The sequence below is a fragment of the Oncorhynchus clarkii genome, chromosome 12 (assembly GCF_045791955.1).
Source record: "Oncorhynchus clarkii lewisi isolate Uvic-CL-2024 chromosome 12, UVic_Ocla_1.0, whole genome shotgun sequence".
NCBI lineage: Eukaryota > Metazoa > Chordata > Actinopteri > Salmoniformes > Salmonidae > Oncorhynchus > Oncorhynchus clarkii.
In genome coordinates this window covers 91,748,481-91,774,641 of record NC_092158.1, presented here as the reverse complement: position 1 = coordinate 91,774,641, position 26,161 = coordinate 91,748,481, and the positions used below count along the sequence as shown (strand labels likewise).

Sequence of the window (26,161 nt, the reverse complement as noted above, 5' to 3'; positions counted from 1 at the left end):
GACTGTCTCTCAGTGCAACAAAGGGACCGGCGACTGTCTCTCAGTGCAACAAAGGGACCGGCGACTGTCTCTCAGTGCAACAAAGGGACCGGCGACTGTCTCTCAGTGCAACAAAGGGACCGGCGACTGTCTCTCAGTGCAACAAAGGGACCGGCGACTGTCTCTCAGTGCAACAAAGGGACCGGCGACTGTCTCTCAGTGCAACAAAGGGACCGGCGACTGTCTCTTATGGCAACAAAGGGACCGGCGACTGTCTCTTATGGCAACAAAGGGACCGGCGACTGTCTCTCAGTGCAACAAAGGGACCGGCGACTGTCTCTTATGGCAACAAAGGGACCGGCGACTGTCTCTCAGTGCAACAAAGGGACCGGCGACTGTCTCTCAGTGCAACAAAGGGACCGGCGACTGTCTCTCAGTGCAACAAAGGGACCGGCGACTGTCTCTCAGTGCAACAAAGGGACCGGCGACTGTCTCTCAGTGCAACAAAGGGACCGGCGACTGTCTCTTATGGCAACAAAGGGACCGGCGACTGTCTCTTATGGCAACAAAGGGACCGGCGACTGTCTCTCAGTGCAACAAAGGGACCGGCGACTGTCTCTTATGGCAACAAAGGGACCGGCGACTGTCTCTCAGTGCAACAAAGGGACCGGCGACTGTCTCTCAGTGCAACAAAGGGACCGGCGACTGTCTCTTATGGCAACAAAGGGACCGGCGACTGTCTCTCAGTGCAACAAAGGGACCGGCGACTGTCTCTCAGTGCAACAAAGGGACTGGCGACTGTCTCTCAGTGCAACAAAGGGACCGGCGACTGTCTCTCAGTGCAACAAAGGGACCGGCGACTGTCTCTTATGGCAACAAAGGGACCGGCGACTGTCTCTTATGGCAACAAAGGGACCGACGACTGTCTCTCAGTGCAACAAAGGGACCGGCGACTGTCTCTCAGTGCAACAAAGGGACCGGCGACTGTCTCTCAGTGCAACAAAAGGACCGGCGACTGTCTCTCAGTGCAACAAAAGGACCGGCGACTGTCTCTTATGGCAACAAAGGGACCGGCGACTGTCTCTCAGTGCAACAAAAGGACCGGCGACTGTCTCTTATGGCAACAAAGGGACCGGCGACTGTCTCTCAGTGCAACAAAGGGACCGGCGACTGTCTCTCAGTGCAACAAAGGGACCGGCGACTGTCTCTTATGGCAACAAAGGGACCGGCGACTGTCTCTTATGGCAACAAAGGGACCGACGACTGTCTCTCAGTGCAACAAAGGGACCGGCGACTGTCTCTCAGTGCAACAAAGGGACCGGCGACTGTCTCTTATGGCAACAAAGGGACCGACGACTGTCTCTCAGTGCAACAAAGGGACCGGCGACTGTCTCTCAGTGCAACAAAGGGACCGGCGACTGTCTCTTATGGCAACAAAGGGACCGACGACTGTCTCTCAGTGCAACAAAGGGACCGGCGACTGTCTCTCAGTGCAACAAAGGGACCGGCGACTGTCTCTTAGTGCAACAAAGGGACCGACGACTGTCTCTCAGTGCAACAAAGGGACCGGCGACTGTCTCTCAGTGCAACAAAGGGACCGGCGACTGTCTCTCAGTGCAACAAAAGGACCGGCGACTGTCTCTCAGTGCAACAAAAGGACCGGCGACTGTCTCTTATGGCAACAAAGGGACCGGCGACTGTCTCTCAGTGCAACAAAAGGACCGGCGACTGTCTCTTATGGCAACAAAGGGACCGGCGACTGTCTCTCAGTGCAACAAAGGGACCGGCGACTGTCTCTCAGTGCAACAAAGGGACCGGCGACTGTCTCTTATGGCAACAAAGGGACCGGCGACTGTCTCTTATGGCAACAAAGGGACCGGCGACTGTCTCTTAGTGCAACAAAGGGACCGGCGACTGTCTCTCAGTGCAACAAAGGGACCGGCGACTGTCTCTCAGTGCAACAAAGGGACCGGCGACTGTCTCTCAGTGCAACAAAGGGACCGGCGACTGTCTCTTATGGCAACAAAGGGACCGGCGACTGTCTCTTATGGCAACAAAGGGACCGGCGACTGTCTCTCAGTGCAACAAAGGGACCGGCGACTGTCTCTTATGGCAACAAAGGGACCGGCGACTGTCTCTCAGTGCAACAAAGGGACCGGCGACTGTCTCTCAGTGCAACAAAGGGACCGGCGACTGTCTCTCAGTGCAACAAAGGGACCGGCGACTGTCTCTCAGTGCAACAAAGGGACCGGCGACTGTCTCTCAGTGCAACAAAGGGACCGGCGACTGTCTCTTATGGCAACAAAGGGACCGGCGACTGTCTCTTATGGCAACAAAGGGACCGGCGACTGTCTCTCAGTGCAACAAAGGGACCGGCGACTGTCTCTCAGTGCAACAAAGGGACCGGCGACTGTCTCTCAGTGCAACAAAGGGACCGGCGACTGTCTCTCAGTGCAACAAAGGGACCGGCGACTGTCTCTCAGTGAAACAAAGGGACCGGCGACTGTCTCTTATGGCAACAAAGGGACCGGCGACTGTCTCTTATGGCAACAAAGGGACCGGCGACTGTCTCTCAGTGCAACAAAGGGACCGGCGACTGTCTCTTATGGCAACAAAGGGACCGGCGACTGTCTCTCAGTGCAACAAAGGGACCGGCGACTGTCTCTCAGTGCAACAAAGGGACCGGCGACTGTCTCTTATGGCAACAAAGGGACCGGCGACTGTCTCTCAGTGCAACAAAGGGACCGGCGACTGTCTCTCAGTGCAACAAAGGGACCGGCGACTGTCTCTCAGTGCAACAAAGGGACCGGCGACTGTCTCTCAGTGCAACAAAGGGACCGGCGACTGTCTCTTATGGCAACAAAGGGACCGGCGACTGTCTCTTATGGCAACAAAGGGACCGGCGACTGTCTCTCAGTGCAACAAAGGGACCGGCGACTGTCTCTTATGGCAACAAAGGGACCGGCGACTGTCTCTCAGTGCAACAAAGGGACCGGCGACTGTCTCTCAGTGCAACAAAGGGACCGGCGACTGTCTCTCAGTGCAACAAAGGGACCGGCGACTGTCTCTCAGTGCAACAAAGGGACCGGCGACTGTCTCTCAGTGCAACAAAGGGACCGGCGACTGTCTCTCAGTGCAACAAAGGGACCGGCGACTGTCTCTTATGGCAACAAAGGGACCGGCGACTGTCTCTTATGGCAACAAAGGGACCGGCGACTGTCTCTCAGTGCAACAAAGGGACCGGCGACTGTCTCTTATGGCAACAAAGGGACCGGCGACTGTCTCTCAGTGCAACAAAGGGACCGGCGACTGTCTCTCAGTGCAACAAAGGGACCGGCGACTGTCTCTTATGGCAACAAAGGGACCGGCGACTGTCTCTCAGTGCAACAAAGGGACCGGCGACTGTCTCTCAGTGCAACAAAGGGACCGGCGACTGTCTTTCAGTGCAACAAAGGGACCGGCGACTGTCTTTCAGTGCAACAAAGGGACCGGCGACTGTCTCTCAGTGCAACAAAGGGACCGGCGACTGTCTCTCAGTGCAACAAAGGGACCAGCGACTGTCTCTCAGTGCAACAAAGGGACCGGCGACTGTCTCTCAGTGCAACAAAGGGACCGACGACTGTCTCTCAGTGCAACAAAGGGACCGGCGACTGTCTCTCAGTGCAACAAAGGGACCGGCGACTGTCTCTCAGTGCAACAAAGGGACCGGCGACTGTCTCTCAGTGCAACAAAGGGACCGGCGACTGTCTCTCAGTGCAACAAAGGGACCGGCGACTGTCTCTCAGTGCAACAAAGGGACCGGCGACTGTCTCTTATGGCAACAAAGGGACCGGCGACTGTCTCTTATGGCAACAAAGGGACCGGCGACTGTCTCTTATGGCAACAAAGGGACCGGCGACTGTCTCTTATGGCAACAAAGGGACCGGCGACTGTCTCTTATGGCAACAAAGGGACCGGCGACTGTCTCTCAGTGCAACAAAGGGACCGGCGACTGTCTCTTATGGCAACAAAGGGACCGGCGACTGTCTCTTATGGCAACAAAGGGACCGGCGACTGTCTCTCAGTGCAACAAAGGGACCGGCGACTGTCTCTCAGTGCAACAAAGGGACCGGCGACTGTCTCTCAGTGCAACAAAGGGACCGGCGACTGTCTCTCAGTGCAACAAAGGGACCAGCGACTGTCTCTTACGGCAACAAAGGGACCGGCGACTGTCTCTCAGTGCAACAAAGGGACCGGCGACTGTCTCTCAGTGCAACAAAGGGACCGGCGACTGTCTCTCAGTGCAACAAAGGGACCGGCGACTGTCTCTCAGTGCAACAAAGGGACCGGCGACTGTCTCTCAGTGCAACAAAGGGACCGGCGACTGTCTCTTATGGCAACAAAGGGACCAGTCCTGATCCCATGAATCTGTTTGGGCCTGTAGATATGTTGTCCTAACCACAGAATTACATATTAGTACTACTTTATTAATATAGTATTAATATTATTAAGCTCTATCATATTATAACGTGAAATATATTCTAAAATGTAATTGTATGAATGGTACATTATAATATGAATAATATGTTTTAATTGAATAGTACTTTATCATATGAATAGTTCTTTATCATATGAATAGTACTTTATCATATGAATAGTACTTTATCATATGACTAGTACTTTATAGTATGAATAGTACTTTATAATAGGAATAGTACTTTATCATATGAATAGTACTTTATAATAGGAATAGTACTTTATCATATGAATAGTTATTTATCATATGAATAGTACTTTATAATATGAATAGTACTTTATCATATGAATAGTTCTTTATCATATGAATAGTACTTTATAATAGGAATAGTACTTTATCATATGAATAGTACTTTATAATAGGAATAGTACTTTATCATATGAATAGTTATTTATCATATGAATAGTACTTTATATGAATAGTACTTTATAATATGACTAGTACTTTCTACTAGAATAGTGCTTTGTTAATGGTAGTTGATGGTCCTAACCTTGGTATCTTCCCCTTCAGGTCAGTACGAAGACACCTACATCGGGCCGGAGCAGGAGTTCCTGGTCCTACACCTGGACCCCCACACTGATCATCTGTTCAGGGTGTGTGCCCGGGGGGAGGGACGTACCGAGTGGAGCCCCTGGAGTGTCCCACAGACAGGATACACCACGCTGGCACCCCATGGTAAACACACACACTATAGGGTAAACACTCACACACTATAGGGTAAACACACACGACATGGTAAACACACACACACCACAGGGTAAACACACACACACACACACACACACACCACAGGGTAAACAGAGACACACACACCCCAGGGTAAACACAGACACCCCAGGGTAAACACAGACACACCTGGAGCAGATACAGGGTGATGCGTTCAGCTAAAGGTTCTGCATGCTGACACAGTGTGGTCTACGAACCTCAAAGTACGTCTCTGATGGTATTTCTGTGTCTCAGATGGTATTTCTGTGTCTCTGATGGTATTTCTGTGTCTCTGATGGTATTTCTGTGTCTCTGATGGTATTTCTGTGTCTCAGATGGTATTTTTGCGTCTCAGATGGTATTTCTGTGTCTCTGATGGTATTTCTGTGTCTCAGATGGTGTTTCTGTGTCTCTGATGGTGTGTGCTCGCGTAACCTGTAGACGTTTGTTGGTCTCGTGTATCGTGAGACACTAGCTCTGGTCCAGGGCATCAGTGTGTTAGGCACATAATAGTCAGGGTACTAGTTCTGGTCCAGGGTGTAATGTTAACCATTGTTGTTTGTGCAGCTAGCTAGTACGCACACACTAGCTACTTAGTACACACTAGCTACCTAGTACACACTAGCTACTTAGCACACACTAGCTACTTAGCACACACTAGCTACCTAGTACACACTAGCTACCTAGTACACACTAGCTACTTAGTACACACTAGCTACTTAGTACACACTAGCTACCTAGTACACACTAGCTACTTAGTACACACTAGCTACCTAGTACACACTAGCTACTTAGCACACACTAGCTACTTAGCACACACTAGCTACTTAGCACACACTAGCTACTTAGCACACACTAGCTACTTAGTACACACTAGCTACTTAGCACACACTAGCTGCTTAGCACACACTAGCTGCTTAGCACACACTAGCTACTTAGCACACACTAGCTACTTAGCACACACTAGCTACCTAGTTTGTAATTTCACCTCCCGTGCTGTTGGTGTCAGTAAAGCACCGTCCTCTCTGGCATCACTCAAAATCCTGTCTCATCTCCTGTGTCTCAGTGTCTGTGGCGTGAGAAGGTGTGTCTCCTGGAGCCAGACCTGTTGAAATGCAGTCGGGCCTCGACTGAAGATGTACTGTTGTCATGGTTTCTGTCTTCTTCTCGGTGGTGTGTGTTTCTCTGACTGTGTGTGTGTTTCTCTGACCATGTGTGTGTGTGTTTCTCTGACCGTGTGTGTGTTCCAGAGTGGTGTCCAGGCAGTGAGGGCTACATCCTCAGCAGTAGAAGGAACATCGCCATGCGGAGTGACTCGTCCCCCTCTAAAGCTGGGGTTCTCTACTCCAACGCTCCAACCTACTTCTGTGGACAGACGCTCACCTTCAAGTCAGTGCACACACTCCCTCCCTCTCTCTCTCTCCCCCTGTCTCTCTCTCTCCCTCTCTCTCTCTCTCTCCCTCTGTCTCCCTCCCTCTCTCTCTCTCTGTCTCTCTCCATCACAATCTCTAGCGTAATGTTATGCTGTGATTAATGTGTGTATGGTGTGCTTGCGTAGGATCTCTGCGACGGGCCAGATGGACAAGCGGGACAGTATCGGGGTGTGTGTGGGGTGTGAGGGAGAGGCGGAGTCTCTGCAGAGGGACCAGGCTGTCTGTATCTCCACCAACGGTACGTTGCTCACAGTCACTTTTTATTTTGGTAAAGCGTACAATTACAGAGTAGCAGCAGCGTTAAAAGGTAAAACGTCAAGATTTTTTTCTCACCTTCTCTTTATCCCTCTTCTCTCCCCCTCTTCCTTTTCTCTTTATCTCTCTTCTCTCTCTCCCCCCTCTTCTTTCTCCCTCTTCTCTCTCTCCCTTTTCTCTTTATCTCTCTTCTCTCTCTCCCTTTTCTCTTTCTCTCTTCTCTCTCTCCTCTCTCTCCCTCCTCTCTTCCCCTCTTCTTTCTCCCTCTCCCTTTTCTCTTTCTCTCTTCTCTCCCTCCCCCTCTTCTCTCTCTCCCTCTTCTCTCTCCCCCTCTTCTCTCTCTCCCCCTCTTCTCTCTCTCCCTCTTCTCTCTCTCTCCCTCTTCTCTCTCTCTCCCTCTTCTCTCTCTCTCCCTCTTCTCTCTCTCCCCCTCTTCTCTCTCTCCCTCTTCTCTTTATCTCTCTTCTCTCTCTCTCCCTCTTCTCTCTCTCTCTTCCTCTTCTCTCTCTCCCCCTCTTCTCCCCTCCAGGAGCAGTGTTTGTCAACGGTAAAGAGATGACCAACCAGCTGCCTTCCATCACCCTCGGCTCTGCTGTGACCTTCGATATGGAAGTGGTCAACCTACTTCCTATTAGCAACAACAACAACCTTAGCGACGGAGGCAACTTCAAGCTGAGGGTTACGATTGGCTCAGGGAACCGGGAAGTGGTGTTTGATTGGCTGCTGGACCAGGGGGTGGACTGCCTGTTCTTTGGCTGCTCCTTAGCCCACCCTGGTTGGAAGGTGCTGGTGTTCTGAGGCTGCTGATTGGACAGCAGACCTGTCAGTCAACACAAAGGGACAAGCAGGGTAACAGTCCTGTCTGCTGGAGTTGTCCTGTCCCAAATCAACCCCTAGACCAGTGCTATTCAAACTTTTTAGCAGGGACTCTATTTTGTTGTGTGCAATTTTTCATGAACCCAACCCCAAAATAATAAAAAAACAGTACATTTTAGATTTTTACATCAACGAATAACCCTTAATTCATGACATTTACAAGAAACCAAAATAAATGTACTCAATTTTATTTTTCAAATACGTTTGTACATTGTCTCATACAATAATCTGTACTCGTACTATTTGTTTAGTGGGGGGGGTCGCGATCCTCGCCTTTGAATACCACTGCCTTCGACACTTAGCCTCTACCCCCTATAGCAACTGTTCAGTGTTGGGGTATTTCTAAATGTGAATTCAACTGTTGTTTACAGTAAATGTACCCCTCTTTAACCCACTGTGACTCATCTGGTCCTTTCACCCCGGGAAAGGTTTCATCTGGCGCAGCGATCTGTGCTTCCTCCAGGTATGACTGGTGATGGCTGAGAGTTGTCTGCTCCGGTATCAGAAAATCTCAACTTTCTCCTCTTGGGCACCTGGATGGACAATGTACACAAAGCCCTTTCTGACCTGTCTGATACGATATCCTGCCATCTGATACAGACTGATGTACCAGAACTGACCAATCATTATTCCTTTTCAAGACACACTCAGGCTGTGCATGAAATGGCACCCTATTCCCTACATAGTGCTATGGGCCTTGGTCAAAAGTAGTGGACTATATAGGGAATAGGGTGTCATTCCTGTGCCCTATTTCAGATGCACATTCTCTCCAAACGTCCTAAAATTGTTTTTTTTTAAACTTTTGAATGTGTGAACAATCAAATCAAATCAAATTTTATTTGTCACATACATGGTTAACAATAAGGTGGTCTCGCTCAGAGAAGTGAGACGTTGCCTTTCATCAAACACTTGAGCTGCAAAGCATGCTGGTCTGGTTTACCACAGAATAAAACACCATCACTGTGAAAAACGACTCACTCCAGAGATCGTAACCTCTTCTTCGTCGGTCTCTCCTCTCCCCGTCGACCCCAGTTTTCAGTTCTCTAGCTCGGTGTGAGCAGAACTCATGCGGTGTACAAAGTTCAGATTCTGTAAGTGTTCTGGATCAGATTTCATGCTCTTAATGTGCTTTTTAAAAAGTTTTTTTTGCTAACAGTATTCACAACCATGTAATGTAACTTCACTTGTAGACATTGATGTATTTTCATGTGAATTTATGGGGGAACTTGTTCTACTTGTGAGAGGTGAATTCATATTTTAAAAACGGCATCCCATTTCCTCTAGACCACTATAGGGACTAGGGGGCCGTTGGGTTGCTTCCTGCGGTTCTGCAGAGATGGTATGGTTGCTGTGGTTACAGAGCGCTCTTCAGCAGACTGACTGAGTTCGATGGTTCAAATTTAAAATGAACCTTTATTTAACTAGGCAAGTCAGGAAAGAACAAAATGTTATTTACAATGACTGCCTACCCTCCTCCCCTAACCCGGGCGATGCTGGGCCAAACCCTATGGGACTCCCGATCATGGCCGGTTGTGTGACAGCCTGGAAACGAACCAGGGTCTGTAGTGACGCCTCTAGCACTGCAATGCAGTGCCTTAGACCGTTGCGCCACTCGGGAGTGTGACAGTTTCACATTTAACAGGTTAACTGTAAGACACTGCTAGATAAAAGCTATAGCTTGGATACAGTATATAGCTGTATAGTTACTCTGTGGCAGTGTTGCTTCACGTCCAAATCATCTGATATCAGTGAAAGGCTGCCAATGGCGGTAGGGTAGGAAATGGAACCAGGCCACCTGTTAAAGTGGGGTCATACTCAGCTGTCTGTCATCCACCACCCTCTTCATGCAAACATCCGTCTCAGATTCCTTTAACTGTGTGCCTCAGTCCCAAATAGCACCCTAGCTAGTGCACTACTTTTGACCAGGATCCATAGGGCTGGTCAAAAGAAGTGCATCAGATAGGGTGCCATTTGGAATGCTGACTGTGACTTGTAATCAGGGTTGGGGGCTCAGTTCCATTTCAATTCGGGGAGTTTAACTGAACTTCCGATTTGCGTTAAAGTGAAATGTGAGTCGACTTCCTAAAATGGCATTGACCCCAGTCCTGCTTGTTATCAGGCTTATTATTGACATCTGTGTTTGTGTCTTCCTTCAGTACAGAACGAATGCCCCAGAAACATCCAATAAATTGCTTAGTCATCTATTTTTGGTAATTTTTTTGTGTCTGAAATATGAAACAATCCAAAATTGGAGCTACATCAAGAGATGGACAGAAGTCAGGATGTTGGGTCAGCCAGGCTAGCAGACCATTTCTACTAGCCAGGGTAACAAGCGGGTCCAAAATGTTCCGCCCCGTGTCATGGGTTGGAAATACAACATTTGGCTGGTCTGACGGGCTAGTTGGGCACATTCCTACTGGCCCAGTCTGAAAAGTTCTGTTCTTGGGCTCGCTGAAGGTCTATCCCCTATCCTAACATGTGAATGAGATAGTAACAGTAACGTGACCAGTAGTGTTAGAACCGTATCCGTGAGATAGTTACAGTAACGTGACCAGTAGTGTTAGAACCGTATCCATGAGAACGTGACCAGTAGTGTTAGAACCGTATCCGTGAGATAGTTACAGGAACGTGACCAGTAGTGTTAGAACCAAATCCGTGAGATAGTTACAGTAACGTGACCAGTAGTGTTAGAACCGTATCCATGAGATAGTTACAGTAACGTGACCAGTAGTGTTAGAACCAAATCCGTGAGATAGTTACAGTAACGTGACCAGTAGTGTTAGAACCGTATCCGTGAGATAGTAACGTGACCAGTAGTGTTAGAACCGTATCCATGAGATAGTTACAGTAACGTGACCAGTAGTGTTAGAACCGTAAGGTGACCAGTAGTGTTAGAACCAAATCCGTGAGATAGTTACAGTAACGTGACCAGTAGTGTTAGAACCGTATCCGTGAGATAGTTACAGTAACGTGACCAGTAGTGTTAGAACCGTATCCATGAGATAGTTACAGTAACCAGTAGTGTTAGAACCGTATCCATGAGATAGTTACAGTAACGTGACCAGTAGTGTTAGAACCGTATCCATGAGATAGTTACAGTAACCAGTAGTGTTAGAACCGTATCCATGAGATAGTTACAGTAACGTGACCAGTAGTGTTAGAACCGTATCCATGAGATAGTTACAGTAACGTGACCAGTAGTGTTAGAACCGTATCCATGAGATAGTTACAGTAACCAGTAGTGTTAGAACCGTATCCATGAGATAGTTACAGTAACGTGACCAGTAGTGTTAGAACCGTATCCGTGAGAACGTGACCAGTAGTGTTAGAACCGTATCCATGAGATAGTTACAGTAACGTGACCAGTAGTGTTAGAACCGTATCCATGAGATAGTTACAGTAACGTGACCAGTAGTGTTAGAACCGTATCCATGAGATAGTTACAGTAACGTGACCAGTAGTGTTAGAACCGTATCCATGAGATAGTTACAGTAACGTGACCAGTAGTGTTAGAACCGTATCCATGAGATAGTTACAGTAACGTGACCAGTAGTGTTAGAACCGTATCCATGAGATAGTTACAGTAACGTGACCAGTAGTATGAGAACGTGACCAGTAGTGTTAGAACCGTATCCATGAGAACGTGACCAGTAGTGTTAGAACCGTATCCATGAGACAGTAACGTGACCAGTAGTAATAGAACCGTATCCATGAGAACGTGACCAGTAGTGTTAGAACCGTATCCATGAGACAGTAACGTGACCAGTAGTAATAGAACCGTATCCATGAGAACGTGACCAGTAGTTTTAGAACCGTATCCATGAGAACGTGACCAGTAGTGTTAGAACCGTATCCGTACAATTAAAACCATATGAGACGTTAATGGTAATAGTACAAAACATCTTTATTCTTTTAAATAGAAAACATTTATGACTCCCTTGATTACTAAATTCCAACGTCCAGCTGGTTTTAGGATGTTGGTGAACAAAGTCCTGTTTTTCTTATCTGGGTTCGCTAGAGCAAAATGTTGCTCCTTTTTCCTGAAGTGAGATATATATATATACACACACACCTGGGTCATGTTCACTGAGGCGCACTGTAGCAAAACGTTTTGCAACAGAAGATAAGTGTTTTATTGGATTAGTACAGATAGTACCTCCAACTCCCTAACGTTTTGTGCCAAATGAACATGACCCTAGTCAACATACTGCACACAGCTACAGAACGTAGGAACATCTTCCTTTGTTTGGGTCCTGATTGATTGCAATTCGAGTTCACACCTGAAAAGATCCACCCCATCACTGGAGAAGCAATGACACCCTGTTTCCTATATCTGAAATGACATCCTATTTCCTATATAGTGCACTCCTGTTGACCAGGGCCCATACCAGTGGAGGCTGCTGAGGGGAGGACGGCTCATAATGGCATCAAACACGTGGAAATCGCATGTTAGATACCATTCCGCTCCAGCCATTACCACGAGCCCGTCCTCCCCAATTAAAAGCTGCCACCAACCTCCTGTGGTCCATGCTACTTTTGACCAGGGCCCGTCCTCCCCAATTAAAAGCTGCCACCAACCTCCTGTGGTCCATGCTACTTTTGACCAGGGCCCGTCCTCCCCAATTAAAAGGTGCCACCAACTTCCTGTGGTCCATGCTACTTTTGACCAGGGCCCGTCCTCCCCAATTAAAGGTGCCACCAACCTCCTGTGGTCTATGCTACTTTTGACCAGGGCTCTATGGTACACTATATATATATATAGGAAATAAGATGCTAATTGGGACAGTTTCACAGGTGAGGAAAACAGTAGATCCAACTCCCTTTGGCCAGGAAACCCAACAACATTTAACTCTCCACTGTAATACTTACTACAGTTGATGTCCAGCAGGTCAACATGTCACCTTTCTGAAGACCGTGCCCAAATTACTCCAACATAGTAAGAGTGCGTGCCAAATGGCACCTTATTCCCTATAAGTAGTGCACTACCCTATGGACCCTGGTCAAAAGTAGTATACCAGATAGGGAACCATTCGGGACATTACCCAAAAGCAGTGAGCGGATGCGGGTGCTGCACGGTTTCAGCTTGATGATGAATGTGGTCATGCAGTGTAACTGAACCTTGACCTAATGACCTGACAACCTCAAAAAGGTTACAGATGACTGAGATCTGTGCTCGCTGAGGGCCTGAATCATCTGTCTAGTAGCACCATTGGATCCTGTGACTGACTTGAGTGCTAACCAGACCTGAGTTCAAATACTTGATCAGTGCTTGATTGAGCTTGCCTGGCTTAAATGGACCTAAAAGACTAGTCCCAAAACTGCAACTCCCCTCCCATCTAGCACTCCAGGCAGGCTAGAGCAAACGTTAAAGACTCCAAATAGTATTTAAACAGAGGTCTGACAGCAATACACATTTAGTTTAGGATGGGGGGGGGCAAAGTGATGTTTCTACCCTGAGCCAGACACCTTCTAGTCCAACACTGTTTCCAAGAGCTGGACTTCAGTCCCTCAAGTTTAGTCTCAAAATGGCCCCCATAGTAATAAACATAACAACCAAATATTCAAATTCAGAATGCATCATCATCAACCATTCCCCTTGTAAAAAAAATAAAAACAATACAATACAGCAGAGTCTGTCCGTCATCAGGGTTGTATTCATTAGTGCACACTGTAGCAAAAACGTCTAGCAAACGAAAACAAACGTTTATATTGTTCAGGTAGTCCATCCCAAGTGAAGACGACCCAAGTCTTTTCGGTTCGTCTCTATATATATATTTATATATTTTTAAACGAGTTTGTCCCAAAGCAAATATCCCAAATGACACCCTATTTCCTGTCTAGTGCACAGACACCCAAGTCTGTCTCAAACAGGCACCTGAGACAAGACAGGTGCTAAAGTAGGTTGGACCAGTGAGGATGGACACTACTGATGAACCAGTGAGGATGGACAGTACTGATGAACCAGTGAGGATGGACACAGTACTGATGAACCAGTGAGGATGGACACTACTGATGAACCAGTGAGGATGGACACTACTGATGATATCCTATTCCATATATCAGCGGTTCCCAAACTGTGGGGCGCGGCCCCCTAGGGGGAACTCAGAAAGTTGTAATAGTAGAACACACAAGGTGACGTGTGGAAACAGGTTATTGCATCATCAGTTCCTCTTCATCATGTCATTACATTACTTAGAGAGATATAACTTGTCAGAAATGTCCAGCCCACGTCAGCTAACGGTTGTTTTTTTTAGCTCATAGACATTAATTTTTTTGTCACTCAAATATCACAAGAAAACACATTAGACATGGCAAAACGTATAGAAATGCAAGGAAATAAGCTTTCAAATCTGCAACATTTTAGGGGTGTGAACCGTTTGGGTCATGAACAGTGCTTGTGCCCATAGAAATGGATGTTCCCCAATGCTGGAAGAGGGACCTGAGTGAAACAGTTTGGGAACCACTGATCTATATATATAGGGACCCTATGGGCCTCGGCCTAGAGTACTAAAGCCTTGTAACAGCCAGAACGGACCAGAGGGCAGGAGCCCACCTCCTGCTTCTGTAGTGAGGCAGCTTGATGTACAAGTACACCTCCTGGACAGAATGCTAGTCTATAGCAGACAGCTTGATGTACAAGTACCACTCCTGGACAGAATGATAGTCTATAGCAGACAGCTTGATGTACAAGTACACCTCCTGGACAGAATGCTAGTCTATAGCAGACAGATTGATGTACAAGTACACCTCCTGGACAGAATGCTAGTCTATAGCAGACAGCTTGATGTACAAGTATACCTCCTGGACAGAATTATAGTCTATAGCAGACAGCTTGATGTACAAGTACACCTCCTGGACAGAACGCTAGTCTATAGCAGACAGCTTGATGTACAAGTACACCTCCTGGACAGAATGCTAGTCTATAGCAGACAGCTTGATGTACAAGTACACCTCCTGGACAGAATGATAGTCTATAGCAGACAGCTTGATGTACAAGTACCACTCCTGGACAGAATGCTATCTATAGCAGACAGCTTGATGTACAAGTACACCTCCTGGACAGAATGATAGTCTATAGCAGACAGCTTGATGTACAAGTACACCTCCTGGACAGAATGATAGTCTATAGCAGACAGCTTGATGTACAAGTACCACTCCTGGACAGAATGCTATCTATAGCAGACAGCTTGATGTACAAGTACCACTCCTGGACAGAATGCTAGTCTATAGCAGACAGCTTGATGTACAAGTACACCTCCTGGACAGAATGCTAGTCTATAGCAGACAGCTTGATGTACAAGTACACCTCCTGGACAGAATGCTAGTCTATAGCAGACAGCTTGATGTACAAGTACCACTCCTGGACAGAATGCTAGTCTATAGCAGACAGCTTGATGTACAAGTACACCTCCTGGACAGAATGCTAATCTATAGCAGACAGCTTGATGTACAAGTACATCCCTTGGACAGAATGCTAGTCTATAGCAGACAGCTTGATGTACAAGTACACCTCCTGGACAGAATGCTAGTCTATAGCAGACAGCTTGATGTACAAGTACACCTCCTGGACAGAATGCTAGTCTATAGCAGACAGCTTGATGTACAAGTACACCTCCTGGACAGAATGATAGTCTATAGCAGACAGCTTGATGTACAAGTACCACTCCTGGACAGAATGCTATCTATAGCAGACAGCTTGATGTACAAGTATACCTCCTGGACAGAATGATAGTCTATAGCAGACAGCTTGATGTACAAGTACACCTCCTGGACAGAACGCTAGTCTATAGCAGACAGCTTGATGTACAAGTACACCTCCTGGACAGAATGCTAGTCTATAGCAGACAGCTTGATGTACAAGTACACCTCCTGGACAGAATGATAGTCTATAGCAGACAGCTTGATGTACAAGTACCACTCCTGGACAGAATGCTATCTATAGCAGACAGCTTGATGTACAAGTACACCTCCTGGACAGAATGATAGTCTATAGCAGACAGCTTGATGTACAAGTACACCTCCTGGACAGAATGATAGTCTATAGCAGACAGCTTGATGTACAAGTACCACTCCTGGACAGAATGCTATCTATAGCAGACAGCTTGATGTACAAGTACCACTCCTGGACAGAATGCTAGTCTATAGCAGACAGCTTGATGTACAAGTACACCTCCTGGACAGAATGCTAGTCTATAGCAGACAGCTTGATGTACAAGTACACCTCCTGGACAGAATGCTAGTCTATAGCAGACAGCTTGATGTACAAGTACCACTCCTGGACAGAATGCTAGTCTATAGCAGACAGCTTGATGTACAAGTACACCTCCTGGACAGAATGCTAATCTATAGCAGACAGCTTGATGTACAAGTACATCCCTTGGACAGAATGCTAGTCTATAGCAGACAGCTTGATGTACAAGTACACCTCCTGGACAGAATGCTAGTCTATAGCAGACAGCTTGATGTACAAGTACACCTCCTGGACAGAATGCTAGTCTATAGCAGACAGCTTGATGTACAAGTACACCTCCTGGACAGAATGATAGTCTATAGCAGACAGCTTGATGTACAAGTACATCCCCTGGACAGAATGCTAGTCTATAGCAGACAGCTTGATGTACAAGTACAACTCCTGGACAGAATGCTAGTCTATAGCAGACAGCTTGATGTACAAGTACACCTCCTGGACAAAATGCTAGTCTATAGCAGACAGCTTGATGTACAAGTACACCCCCTTGTCTATAGCAGACTGCTTGATGTACAAGTACACCCCGTGGACAGAATGCTATTCTATAGCAGACAGCTTGATGTACAAGTACATCCCCTGGACAGAATGCTAGTCTATAGCAGACAGCTTGATGTACAAGTACATCCCCTAGTCTATAGCAGACAGCTTGATGTACAAGTACACCCCCTAGTCTATAGCAGGGCCTGGTAAAAAGTAGTGCACACTAGTATAGAGGAATATGGTGCCAGTTGGGACTAAGTTATTGCTAAAGTGATGCGTTTACAGACCTCATGGTCACTGTAACATCAGTCTAATGACATCAAAGCAAGACTGAATAACCAGACATGGGGGAAAACTAGACCAAGGTTTCCCTACTATAACCAGTGGGACTCTGTGTGTGTGTGTGTGTGTGTGTGTGTGTCCAAATTGACTTAAATGATTCTGGCCCACCACCTCTATACGGTAAACCCAACACCCAGTGCTTGTTTGGAATGATGTCATCATGAGTCTCTCTTATTATTCCCTCCAATCACCACCAACACACCCTCTTTCACCCTCCACTCAGCCAATCACCGGGCATCATTTTAGATACTCATCACTCCTCCAGGAGAGGGCCGGAGGGTACCTCACAACTTATGCCTCTTGCTCGGCCTGGACGTTTCCACAGCAACAGAACTACCAGCTTCATCGCCATCGCCGATGACGATTCCATTCGTGCGGCCATTACCATGGTTACTCTTACCATCCGTGTGGTCGTCATTACATGTGGCATAGTCGGGTTGCAGCTCAGACGGAGACTCCAGCGCTGTCACCCAATACTCTCCTCCATCCCCCTCTCCATCTTCCTGCCGCTGGGTCTTCTGGATGTGTCGGAGGCGTGTCATGGCCTGGTTGATGGTTGTCGTGGTAACCAGTTTAAAGTCATGCATGCTGACCAGGTGTAACAGGAAGTTCCTACAGAGGTTCTTCCTGGCAATGTACGCTCCGCAACCTTCCACAAACGCCAGACAGGCTCCGTTCATCTGGTTATCTGCTATGTAGCTGAGGGGCAGAGAGAGAGAGTGGGGGGAGAGAGAGAGGGGAGGGGAGAGAGAGAGGGGAGAGAGAGAGAGGGGGGGGAAGAGAGAGAGGGGGGGGAAGAGAGAGGGGGGGAAGAGAGAGAGAGGGGGAAGAGAGAGAGGGGAGGGGGGAGAGAGAGAAGGGGGAAGAGAGAGAGAGAAGGGGGAAGAGAGAGAGAGAAGGGGGAAGAGAGAGAGAGAAGGGGGAAGAGAGAGAGAGAAGGGGGAAGAGAGAGAGGGGAGGGGAGAGAGAGAGAGGGGGGGGGGGAGGGGAGAGAGAGAGGGGGGGGGGGGGGGAAGAGAGAGAGAGGAGGGGGATTAGAGTAGGGACGTCAAACGTTCAGCCTGCGCCACAGACACTATGGAGCCTCTAGTCGAGAGCGCCTGGTTCATACGAATTCATTTGGGGGCAGCAGATAGCCTAGTGGTTAGAGCGTTGGGCCAGTAACCGAAAGGTTGCTAGATTGAATCCCCGAGCTGACAAGGAAATAACCTGTCGTTCTGCCCCTGAACAAGGCAGTTAACCCACTGTTCCTAGGCTGTCATTGAAAATAAGAATTTGTTCTTAACCGACTTGCCTAGTTAAATAAAAAATACAAATAATACAGAGATTCTGTTGAGATTGAGAGCATTTTTAAACTCTAAATGAGTGAGAAATAGATGTCATTAAGCAGGTTTCCATCCAATGTGGAAGTAAACTTGGGAGTCATGCGACAAGTCATACGATTCACAGTTTAAGCTACAGATTTAATAAGTGATGAACTTCACAGGGAGGTGAAAGTGCACGGTGATGAACTTCACAGGGAGGTGAAAGTGCACGGTGATGAACTTCACAGGGAGGTGAAAGTGCACGGTGATGAACTTCACAGGGAGGTGAAAGTGCACGGTGATGAACTTGATGCTCCTTCACAATAAATATCCAGGGTCATTTGACCCCTCCCCACAAAAATAAATCTAGCCCTTATCCATAATAATCTCATCATGTCGGCTAACCTCACACTGTATGTGCCAGCTGTTGGCTCAAGTGCACAAGCCAAGACCACAGCAAAGAGAACGACACACAGCAACGTCTAGAGAACGACACACAGCAACGTCTGATGATGCTTTAGAGAACGACACACAGCAACGTCTGATGATGCTTTAGAGAACGACACACAGCAACGTCTGATGATGCTTTAGAGAACGACACACAGCAACGTCTAGAGAACGACACATAGCAACGTCTGATGAACCTCTAGAGAACGACACACAGCAACGTCTAGAGAACGCCACACAGCAACGTCTAGAGAACGCCACACAGCAACGTCTAGAGAACGCCACACAGCAACGTCTAGAGAACGACACACAGCAACGTCTAGAGAACGACACACAGCAACGTCTAGAGAACGACACACAGCAACGTCTGATGATGCTTTAAACAGAGGCTGTATAACGAGGCCAGGGCTTTAACGTGGGCTACGTACCCATACTTCATAACGTGAAGGTTCCATAGCTTCATCACCTCCTTCTCTCCATCGTTCACGTCTGTAAACTCCTGGATTTGCTGTAGACAGAACAACAGTCAGAGTGGATCCAGAGTCAAGTTGGAGACTCCAAACCCAATGTCAGTGTGGCTCTGTTGTAATGGTAGACCTGGGTTTGTATTGGCCTAATACCTACAGTCTGTACTGATGCAGAGTAGACCTGGGTTTGTATTGGCCTAATACCTACAGTCTGTACTGATGCAGAGTAGACCTGGGTTTGTATTGGCCTAATACCTACAGTCTGTACTGGTGCAGAGTAGACCTGGGTTTGTATGGGCCTAATACCTACAGTCTGTACTGGTGCAGAGTAGACCTGGGTTTGTATGGGCCTAAAAACTACAGTCTGTAATGTGGTAGCTACCTGCTCAGTGTGTATCTCACCATGTGTGGTAGCTAGCTACCTGCTCAGTGTGTATCTCACCGTGTGTGGTAGCTAGCTACCTGCTCAGTGTGTATCTCACCGTGTGTGGTAGCTAGCTACCTGCTCAGTGTGTATCTCACCGTGTGTGGTAGCTAGCTACCTGCTCAGTGTGTATCTCACCGTGTGTGGTAGCTAGCTACCTGCTCAGTGTGTATCTCACCGTGTGTGGTAGCTAGCTACCTGCTCAGTGTGTATCTCACCGTGTGTGGTAGCTAGCTACCTGCTCAGTGTGTATCTCACCGTGTGTGGTAGCTAGCTACCTGCTCAGTGTGTATCTCACCGTGTGTGGTAGCTAGCTACCTGCTCAGTGTGTATCTCACCGTGTGTGGTAGCTAGCTACCTGCTCAGTGTGTATCTCACCGTGTGTGGTAGCTAGCTACCTGCTCAGTGTGTATCTCACCGTGTGTGGTAGCTAGCTACCTGCTCAGTGTGTATCTCACCGTGTGTGGTAGCTAGCTACCTGCTCAGTGTGTATCTCACCGTGTGTGGTAGCTAGCTACCTGCTCAGTGTGTATCTCACCGTGTGTGGTAGCTAGCTACCTGCTCAGTGTGTATCTCACCGTGTGTGGTAGCTAGCTACCTGCTCAGTGTGTATCTCACCGTGTGTGGTAGCTAGCTACCTGCTCAGTGTGTATCTCACCGTGTGTGGTAGCTAGCTACCTGCTCAGTGTGTATCTCACCGTGTGTGGTAGCTAGCTACCTGCTCAGTGTGTATCTCACCGTGTGTGGTAGCTAGCTACCTGCTCAGTGTGTATCTCACCGTGTGTGGTAGCTAGCTACCTGCTCAGTGTGTATCTCACCATGTGTGGTAGCTAGCTACCTGCTCAGTGTGTATCTCACCGTGTGTGGTAGCTAGCTACCTGCTCAGTGTGTATCTCACCGTGTGTGGTAGCTAGCTACCTGCTCAGTGTGTATCTCACCATGTGTGGTAGCTAGCTACCTGCTCAGTGTGTATCTCACCATGTGTGGTAGCTAGCTACCTGCTCAGTGTGTATCTCACCATGTGTGGTAGCTAGCTACCTGCTCAGTGTGTATCTCACCATGTGTGGTAGCTAGCTACCTGCTCAGTGTGTATCTCACCATGTGTGGTAGCTAGCTACCTGCTCAGTGTGTATCTCACCATGTGTGGTAGCTAGCTACCTGCTCAGTGTGTATCTCACCATGTGTGGTAGCTAGCTACCTGCTCAGTGTGTATCTCACCATGTGTGGTAGCTAGCTACCTGCTCAGTGTGTATCTCACCATGTGTGGTAGCTAGCTACCTGCTCAGTGTATCTCACCATGTGTGGTAGCTAGCTACCTGCTCAGTGTATCTCACCATGTGTGGTAGCTACCTGCTCAGTGTATCTCACCATGTGTGGTAGCTAGCTACCTGCTCAGTGTGTATCTCACCATGTGTGGTAGCTAGCTACCTGCTCAGTGTATCTCACCATGTGTGGTATCTACCTGCTCAGTGTGTATCTCACCATGTGTGGTAGCTACCTGCTCAGTGTATCTCACCATGTGTGGTAGCTACTTGCTCAGTGTGTATCTCACCATGTGTGGTAGCTACCTGCTCAGTGTATCTCACCATGTGGGGTAGCTACCTGCTCAGTGTATCTCACCATGTGTGGTAGCTAGCTACCTGCTCAGTGTGTATCTCACCATGTGTGGTAGCTACCTGCTCAGTGTGTATCTCACCATGTGTGGTAGCTACCTGCTCAGTGTGTATCTCACCATGTGTGGTAGCTACCTGCTCAGCGTGTGTTTGCGTCTCTCACCATGATGGTCCTCTCTCGGAGCCAGAAGGGGTCTGTCTCATCCTCACTGTCGTGATCTACCTCCTGTGGTGTTTTGGGGGTACAGCTGTCTGAGCGGAAGTAGAGGCGGTTGTGACCGGGGATGATTCTCTGCTGGTCTCCCTCTCCTCCATCAGCCTCCAGGAACTCACACAGACTGGGGGGGAGGAGACGCTTCGGTCTGGGGGGAGGAGAGGGAGGGGTTAGTAAGTGACTGTCAATTGTACCTGAATACATACATGCTTTAGCCTACAGGAAGAGAGGAGATGGGTAGGGGGAGAATGAATATATATAAATATGAGTGAGAGGAGAGAGAAGAGAGGAGAGAGAGGTAAAGATCCTACAGGAAGGAGACCAGAAGAGATGGAAAGAGAGAGAGGTAAAGATCCTATAGGAAGGAGAACAGAAGAGAGGGAAAGAGAGAGAGGTAAAGATCCTATAGGAAGGAGAACAGAAGAGAGGGAAAGAGAGAGAGGTAAAGATCCTATAGGAAGGAGAACAGAAGAGAGGGAAAGAGAGAGAGGTAAAGATCTTACAGGAAGGAGAACAGAAGAGAAGGAAAGAGAGAGAGGTAAAGATCCTATAGGAAGGAGAACAGAAGAGAGGGAAAGAGAGAGAGGTAAAGATCCTATAGGAAGGAGAACAGAAGAGAGGGAAAGAGAGAGAGGTAAAGAGCCTATAGGAAGGAGAACAGAAGAGAGGGAAAGAGAGAGAGGTAAAGATCCTACAGGAAGGAGAACAGAAGAGAGGTAAAGATCCTACAGGAAGGAGAACAGAAGAGGGAAAGAGAGAGAGGTAAAGATCCTACAGGAAGGAGAACAGAAGAGAGGGAAAGAGAGAGAGGTAAAGATCCTACAGGAAGGAGAACAGAAGAGAGGTAAAGATCCTACAGGAAGGAGAACAGAAGAGGGAAAGAGAGAGAGGTAAAGATCCTACAGGAAGGAGAACAGAAGAGAGGGAAAGAGAGAGAGGTAAAGATCCTACAGGAAGGAGAACAGAAGAGAGGTAAAGATCCTACTGGAAGGAGAACAGAAGGGAGGTAAAGAGAGAGAGGTAAAGATCCTACTGGAAGGAGAACAGAAGGGAGGTAAAGAGAGAGAGGTAAAGATCCTACAGGAAAAAGAACAGAGGAGAGGGAAGGAGAGAGAGGTAAAGATCCTACAGGAAGGAGAACAGAGGAGAGGGAAAGAGAGAGGTAAAGATCCTACAGGAAGGAGAACAGAAGAGAGGTAAAGAGAGAGGTAAAGATCCTATAGGAAAGAGAACAGAGGAGAGGGAAAGAGAGAGAGGTAAAGATCCTACAGGAAAGAGAACAGAGGAGAGGGAAAGAGAGAGAGGTAAAGATCCTACAGGAAGGAGAACAGAAGAGGGAAAGAGAGAGGTAAAGATCCTACAGGAAAAAGAACAGAGGAGAGGGAAAGAGAGGTAAAGATCCTACAGGAAGGAGAACAGAGGAGAGGGAAAGAGAGAGAGGTAAAGATCCTACTGGAAGGAGAACAGAGGAGAGGGAAAGAGAGAGGTAAAGATCCTACAGGAAAGAGAACAGAAGAGAGGGAAAGAGAGAGGTAAAGATGGATGTTCAAAGCAGCACTTATTTCTCAATGGCAGAAACACATATAGTAGTAACTTAGAGCACCCCAAGAAAACATTCCCAAATTACAAACTCTAAAATCAATTGTTATAATATGTTGTTCTAAAAGTTGGGTTTGAGGTTCTCTCCAAATCAGTTCTAACTTTGGAAAAAATCCTACAACGTCCCGTGGTCAGATTTTTTAAAGATTGTGAGAATGATGCGGAAGAATTGGTCCCACACTGCTAACCCTATGCCTAACCTTGACCTTAAATGAAGACCAAAAAGCACATTTTCAGGAATTTATAGGATAAAGACAATTTTGACTTTGTGTCTGTGATACACTATATACACAAAAGTATGTGGACACCCATTCAAATGAGTGGATTGGTCTATTTCAGCCTCACCGGTTGCTGACAGGTGTATAAAAATCAAGCAAACAGCCATGCAATCTCCATAGACAAACACTGGCAGTAGAATGGCCTTACTGAAGAGCTCAGTGACATTCAAAGTGGTACTGTCCTAGGAGGCCACCTTTCCAACAAGTCGGTTCGTCAAATTTGTGCCCTGGTCAACTGTTAGTACTGTTATTGTGAAGTGGAAATGTCTAGTAGCAACAACGGCTCAGCCGCGAAGTGGTAGGCAACACGAGCTCACAGAAAGAGACCGGCGAGTGCTGAAACGTGTACTGCCTGCAGATGAAGGTGTGTGTGTCTGTCTGTCTGCGTTACCTGCAGATGAAGGTGTGTGTGTGTGACCCAGACGTGTGTACCCAGTTACCTGCAGATGAAGGTGTGTGTGTGGGTGTGTGTGACCCAGACGTGTGTACCCAGTTACCTGCAGACGAGGATGTGTGTGACGGGGGATCTCTTGACGGGTCCGTTCCTGCTGAAGGCGAAGCCGGGCTGACTGTGAATATCCCGAGGATTCCCAGCGTGCACCCCGTCGTAACGCTCATTAATAGACACGTCTATCCTCGCTCCTTTAGGGTGGGGCTGGTGAGGTCATAGAACATGTCAATCACAACGGACCTGTATAGTTTAATAACCAGCCCTTATTCAGCCCCCCAATATGTACAGCTCCTGACAGTACAACCCCCCACCCCCCCCCGGTTTCTCTCACCTCCTAGGCTGTTTACACAGCCAGCCCAATTATTGGCAAAATATCAGAATTGGGCTGCCTGTCTAAATGCAGTCATAGTTGAAGATTAATCTGCTGTGGGCCAGTTTGAGGAGACTGTAGTCCTCCACAGTTCAGAGTGCACCAGACACACACACACACACACCCTGTCTCTGGGTCTCTCTCTCTCTCGCTTCCCCTCGTTCTCACCACGTAGTTGAAGATGAATCTGCTATGGGCCAGTTTGAGGTGTTTGAGGAGACTGTAGAGTCTCCTACAGTTCAGAGTGCACCAGGGACAGTGGAGGTCATCTCTAGCCTCGGTCTGCTGCTGTGTGTTGTGGTTATACAGGAACTAGAGACAGAAGGAGAGAGAGGGAGGGAGAGAGAGAAGGAGAGAGAGGGAGAGAGAGAGGGAGAGAGAGAGGGAGAGAGAGAGGGAGAGAGAGAGGGAGAGAGAGGGAGAGAGAGAGGGAGAGAGAGGGAGAGAGAGGGAGGGGGAGGGAGGGAGAGAGAGGGGGGGAGGGGGAGGGAGAGAGAGGGGGGGAGGGGGAGGGAGAGAGGGGGGGGAGGGGGAGGGAGGGAGAGAGAGAGGGGTGAGGGAGGGATGAGGGAGGGAGGGAGGGAGTGTGAGAAGGATATAGACTATGTAATTCTACACAAAAGGTCAGCCAGTCTGACCATAGAGTATGAGTCAGTAGAAACTATGAAACTCGCCATCATAGACAGCCAAGTCTGAAATACATTGTACCAAATGGGACCCTATTGCCTATATAGTGAACCATGGGCCCTGGTCAAATGAAGGGCACTACATAGGGAACAGGATGCAGACGTGCTTTAAAGGACCAGGTCTCTAATACCATCCACCTCCCAGTCAGACCTGTTATAAAGGACCAGGTCTCTCATACCATCCACCCCCCAGTCAGACCTGTTATAAAGGACCAGGTCTCTCATACCATCCACCCCCCAGTCAGACCTGTTATAAAGGACCAGGTCTCTCATACCAGCCACCCCCCAGTCAGACCTGTTATAAAGGACCAGGTCTCTCATACCATCCACCCCCCAGTCAGACCTGTTATAAAGGACCAGGTCTCTCATACCATCCACCCCCCAGTCAGACCTGTTATAAAGGACCAGGTCTCTCATACCAGCCACCCCCCAGTCAGACCTGTTATAAAGGACCAGGTCTCTCATACCATCCACCCCCCAGTCAGACCTGTTATAAAGGACCAGGTCTCTCATACCATCCACCCCCCAGTCAGACCTGTTATAAAGGACCAGGTCTCTCATACCAGCCACCCCCCAGTCAGACCTGTTATAAAGGACCAGGTCTCTCATACCATCCACCCCCCAGTCAGACCTGTTATAAAGGACCAGGTCTCTCATACCATCCACCCCCCAGTCAGACCTGTTATAAAGGACCAGGTCTCTCATACCATCCACCCCCCAGTCAGACCTGTTATAAAGGACCAGGTCTCTAATACCATCCACCTCCAGTCAGACCTGTTATAAAGGACCAGGTCTCTAATAACCCCCAGTCAGACCTGTTATAAAGGACCAGGTCTCTCATACCATCCACCTCCAGTCAGACCTGTTATAAAGGACCAGGTCTCTAATAACCCCCAGTCAGACCTGTTATAAAGGACCAGGTGTCTAATACCATCCACCCCCCAGTCAGACCTGTTATAAAGGACCAGGTCTCTCATACCATCCACCCCCCAGTCAGACCTGTTATAAAGGACCAGGTCTCTAATAACCCCCAGTCAGACCTGTTATAAAGGACTAGGTCTCTAATAACCCCCAGTCAGACCTGTTATAAAGGACCAGGTCTCTAATAACCCCCAGTCAGACCTGTTATAAAGGACTAGGTCTCTAATAACCCCCAGTCAGACCTGTTATAAAGGACCAGGTCTCTAATAACCCCCAGTCAGACCTGTTATAAAGGACCAGGTCTCTAATATTCTCCAGTCAGACCTGCTATAAAGGACCAGGTCTCTCATACCATCCACCCCCCAGTCAGACCTGTTATAAAGGACCAGGTCTCTCATACCATCCACCCCCCAGTCAGACCTGTTATAAAGGACCAGGTCTCTCATACCATCCACCCCCCAGTCAGACCTGTTATAAAGGACCAGGTCTCTCATACCATCCACCCCCCAGTCAGACCTGTTATAAAGGACCAGGTCTCTCATACCATCCACCC

At 48.1% G+C, this 26,161-nt stretch overlaps 2 protein-coding genes across 4 annotated transcripts in view; one reads left to right on the top strand and one right to left on the bottom strand.

Moving 5' to 3' along the window:
• Nucleotides 1-9,968, top strand: part of LOC139421655 (cytokine receptor-like factor 3) — a 36,361-nt gene extending 26,393 nt beyond the window's left edge. For 2 of the 3 annotated variants that reach the window (XM_071172741.1, XM_071172742.1), the window contains exons 7-10: nucleotides 5,006-5,170; nucleotides 6,451-6,589; nucleotides 6,759-6,871; nucleotides 7,418-9,966. In XM_071172741.1, the coding sequence (XP_071028842.1) occupies nucleotides 5,006-5,170; nucleotides 6,451-6,589; nucleotides 6,759-6,871; nucleotides 7,418-7,686 (686 nt within the window). In that variant the 3' untranslated portion in view covers nucleotides 7,687-9,966. Of the gene's footprint in view, nucleotides 1-5,005; nucleotides 5,171-6,450; nucleotides 6,590-6,758; nucleotides 6,872-7,417 lie in introns of all 3 variants that reach the window. The other variant, XM_071172740.1, reaches the window with a different exon arrangement.
• A 6,439-nt stretch (nucleotides 9,969-16,407) lies between these two features.
• Nucleotides 16,408-26,161, bottom strand: part of LOC139422354 (polycomb protein suz12-A-like) — a 36,297-nt gene continuing 26,543 nt past the window's right edge. Inside the window, exons 12-16 of the mRNA XM_071173557.1 lie at nucleotides 24,170-24,313; nucleotides 23,678-23,835; nucleotides 21,253-21,451; nucleotides 19,014-19,093; nucleotides 16,408-17,533 (exon numbers count right to left, since the gene is read on the bottom strand). Coding sequence (XP_071029658.1) covers nucleotides 17,119-17,533; nucleotides 19,014-19,093; nucleotides 21,253-21,451; nucleotides 23,678-23,835; nucleotides 24,170-24,313 — 996 coding nt within the window. The 3' untranslated portion in view covers nucleotides 16,408-17,118. The remainder of the gene's footprint in view (nucleotides 17,534-19,013; nucleotides 19,094-21,252; nucleotides 21,452-23,677; nucleotides 23,836-24,169; nucleotides 24,314-26,161) is intronic.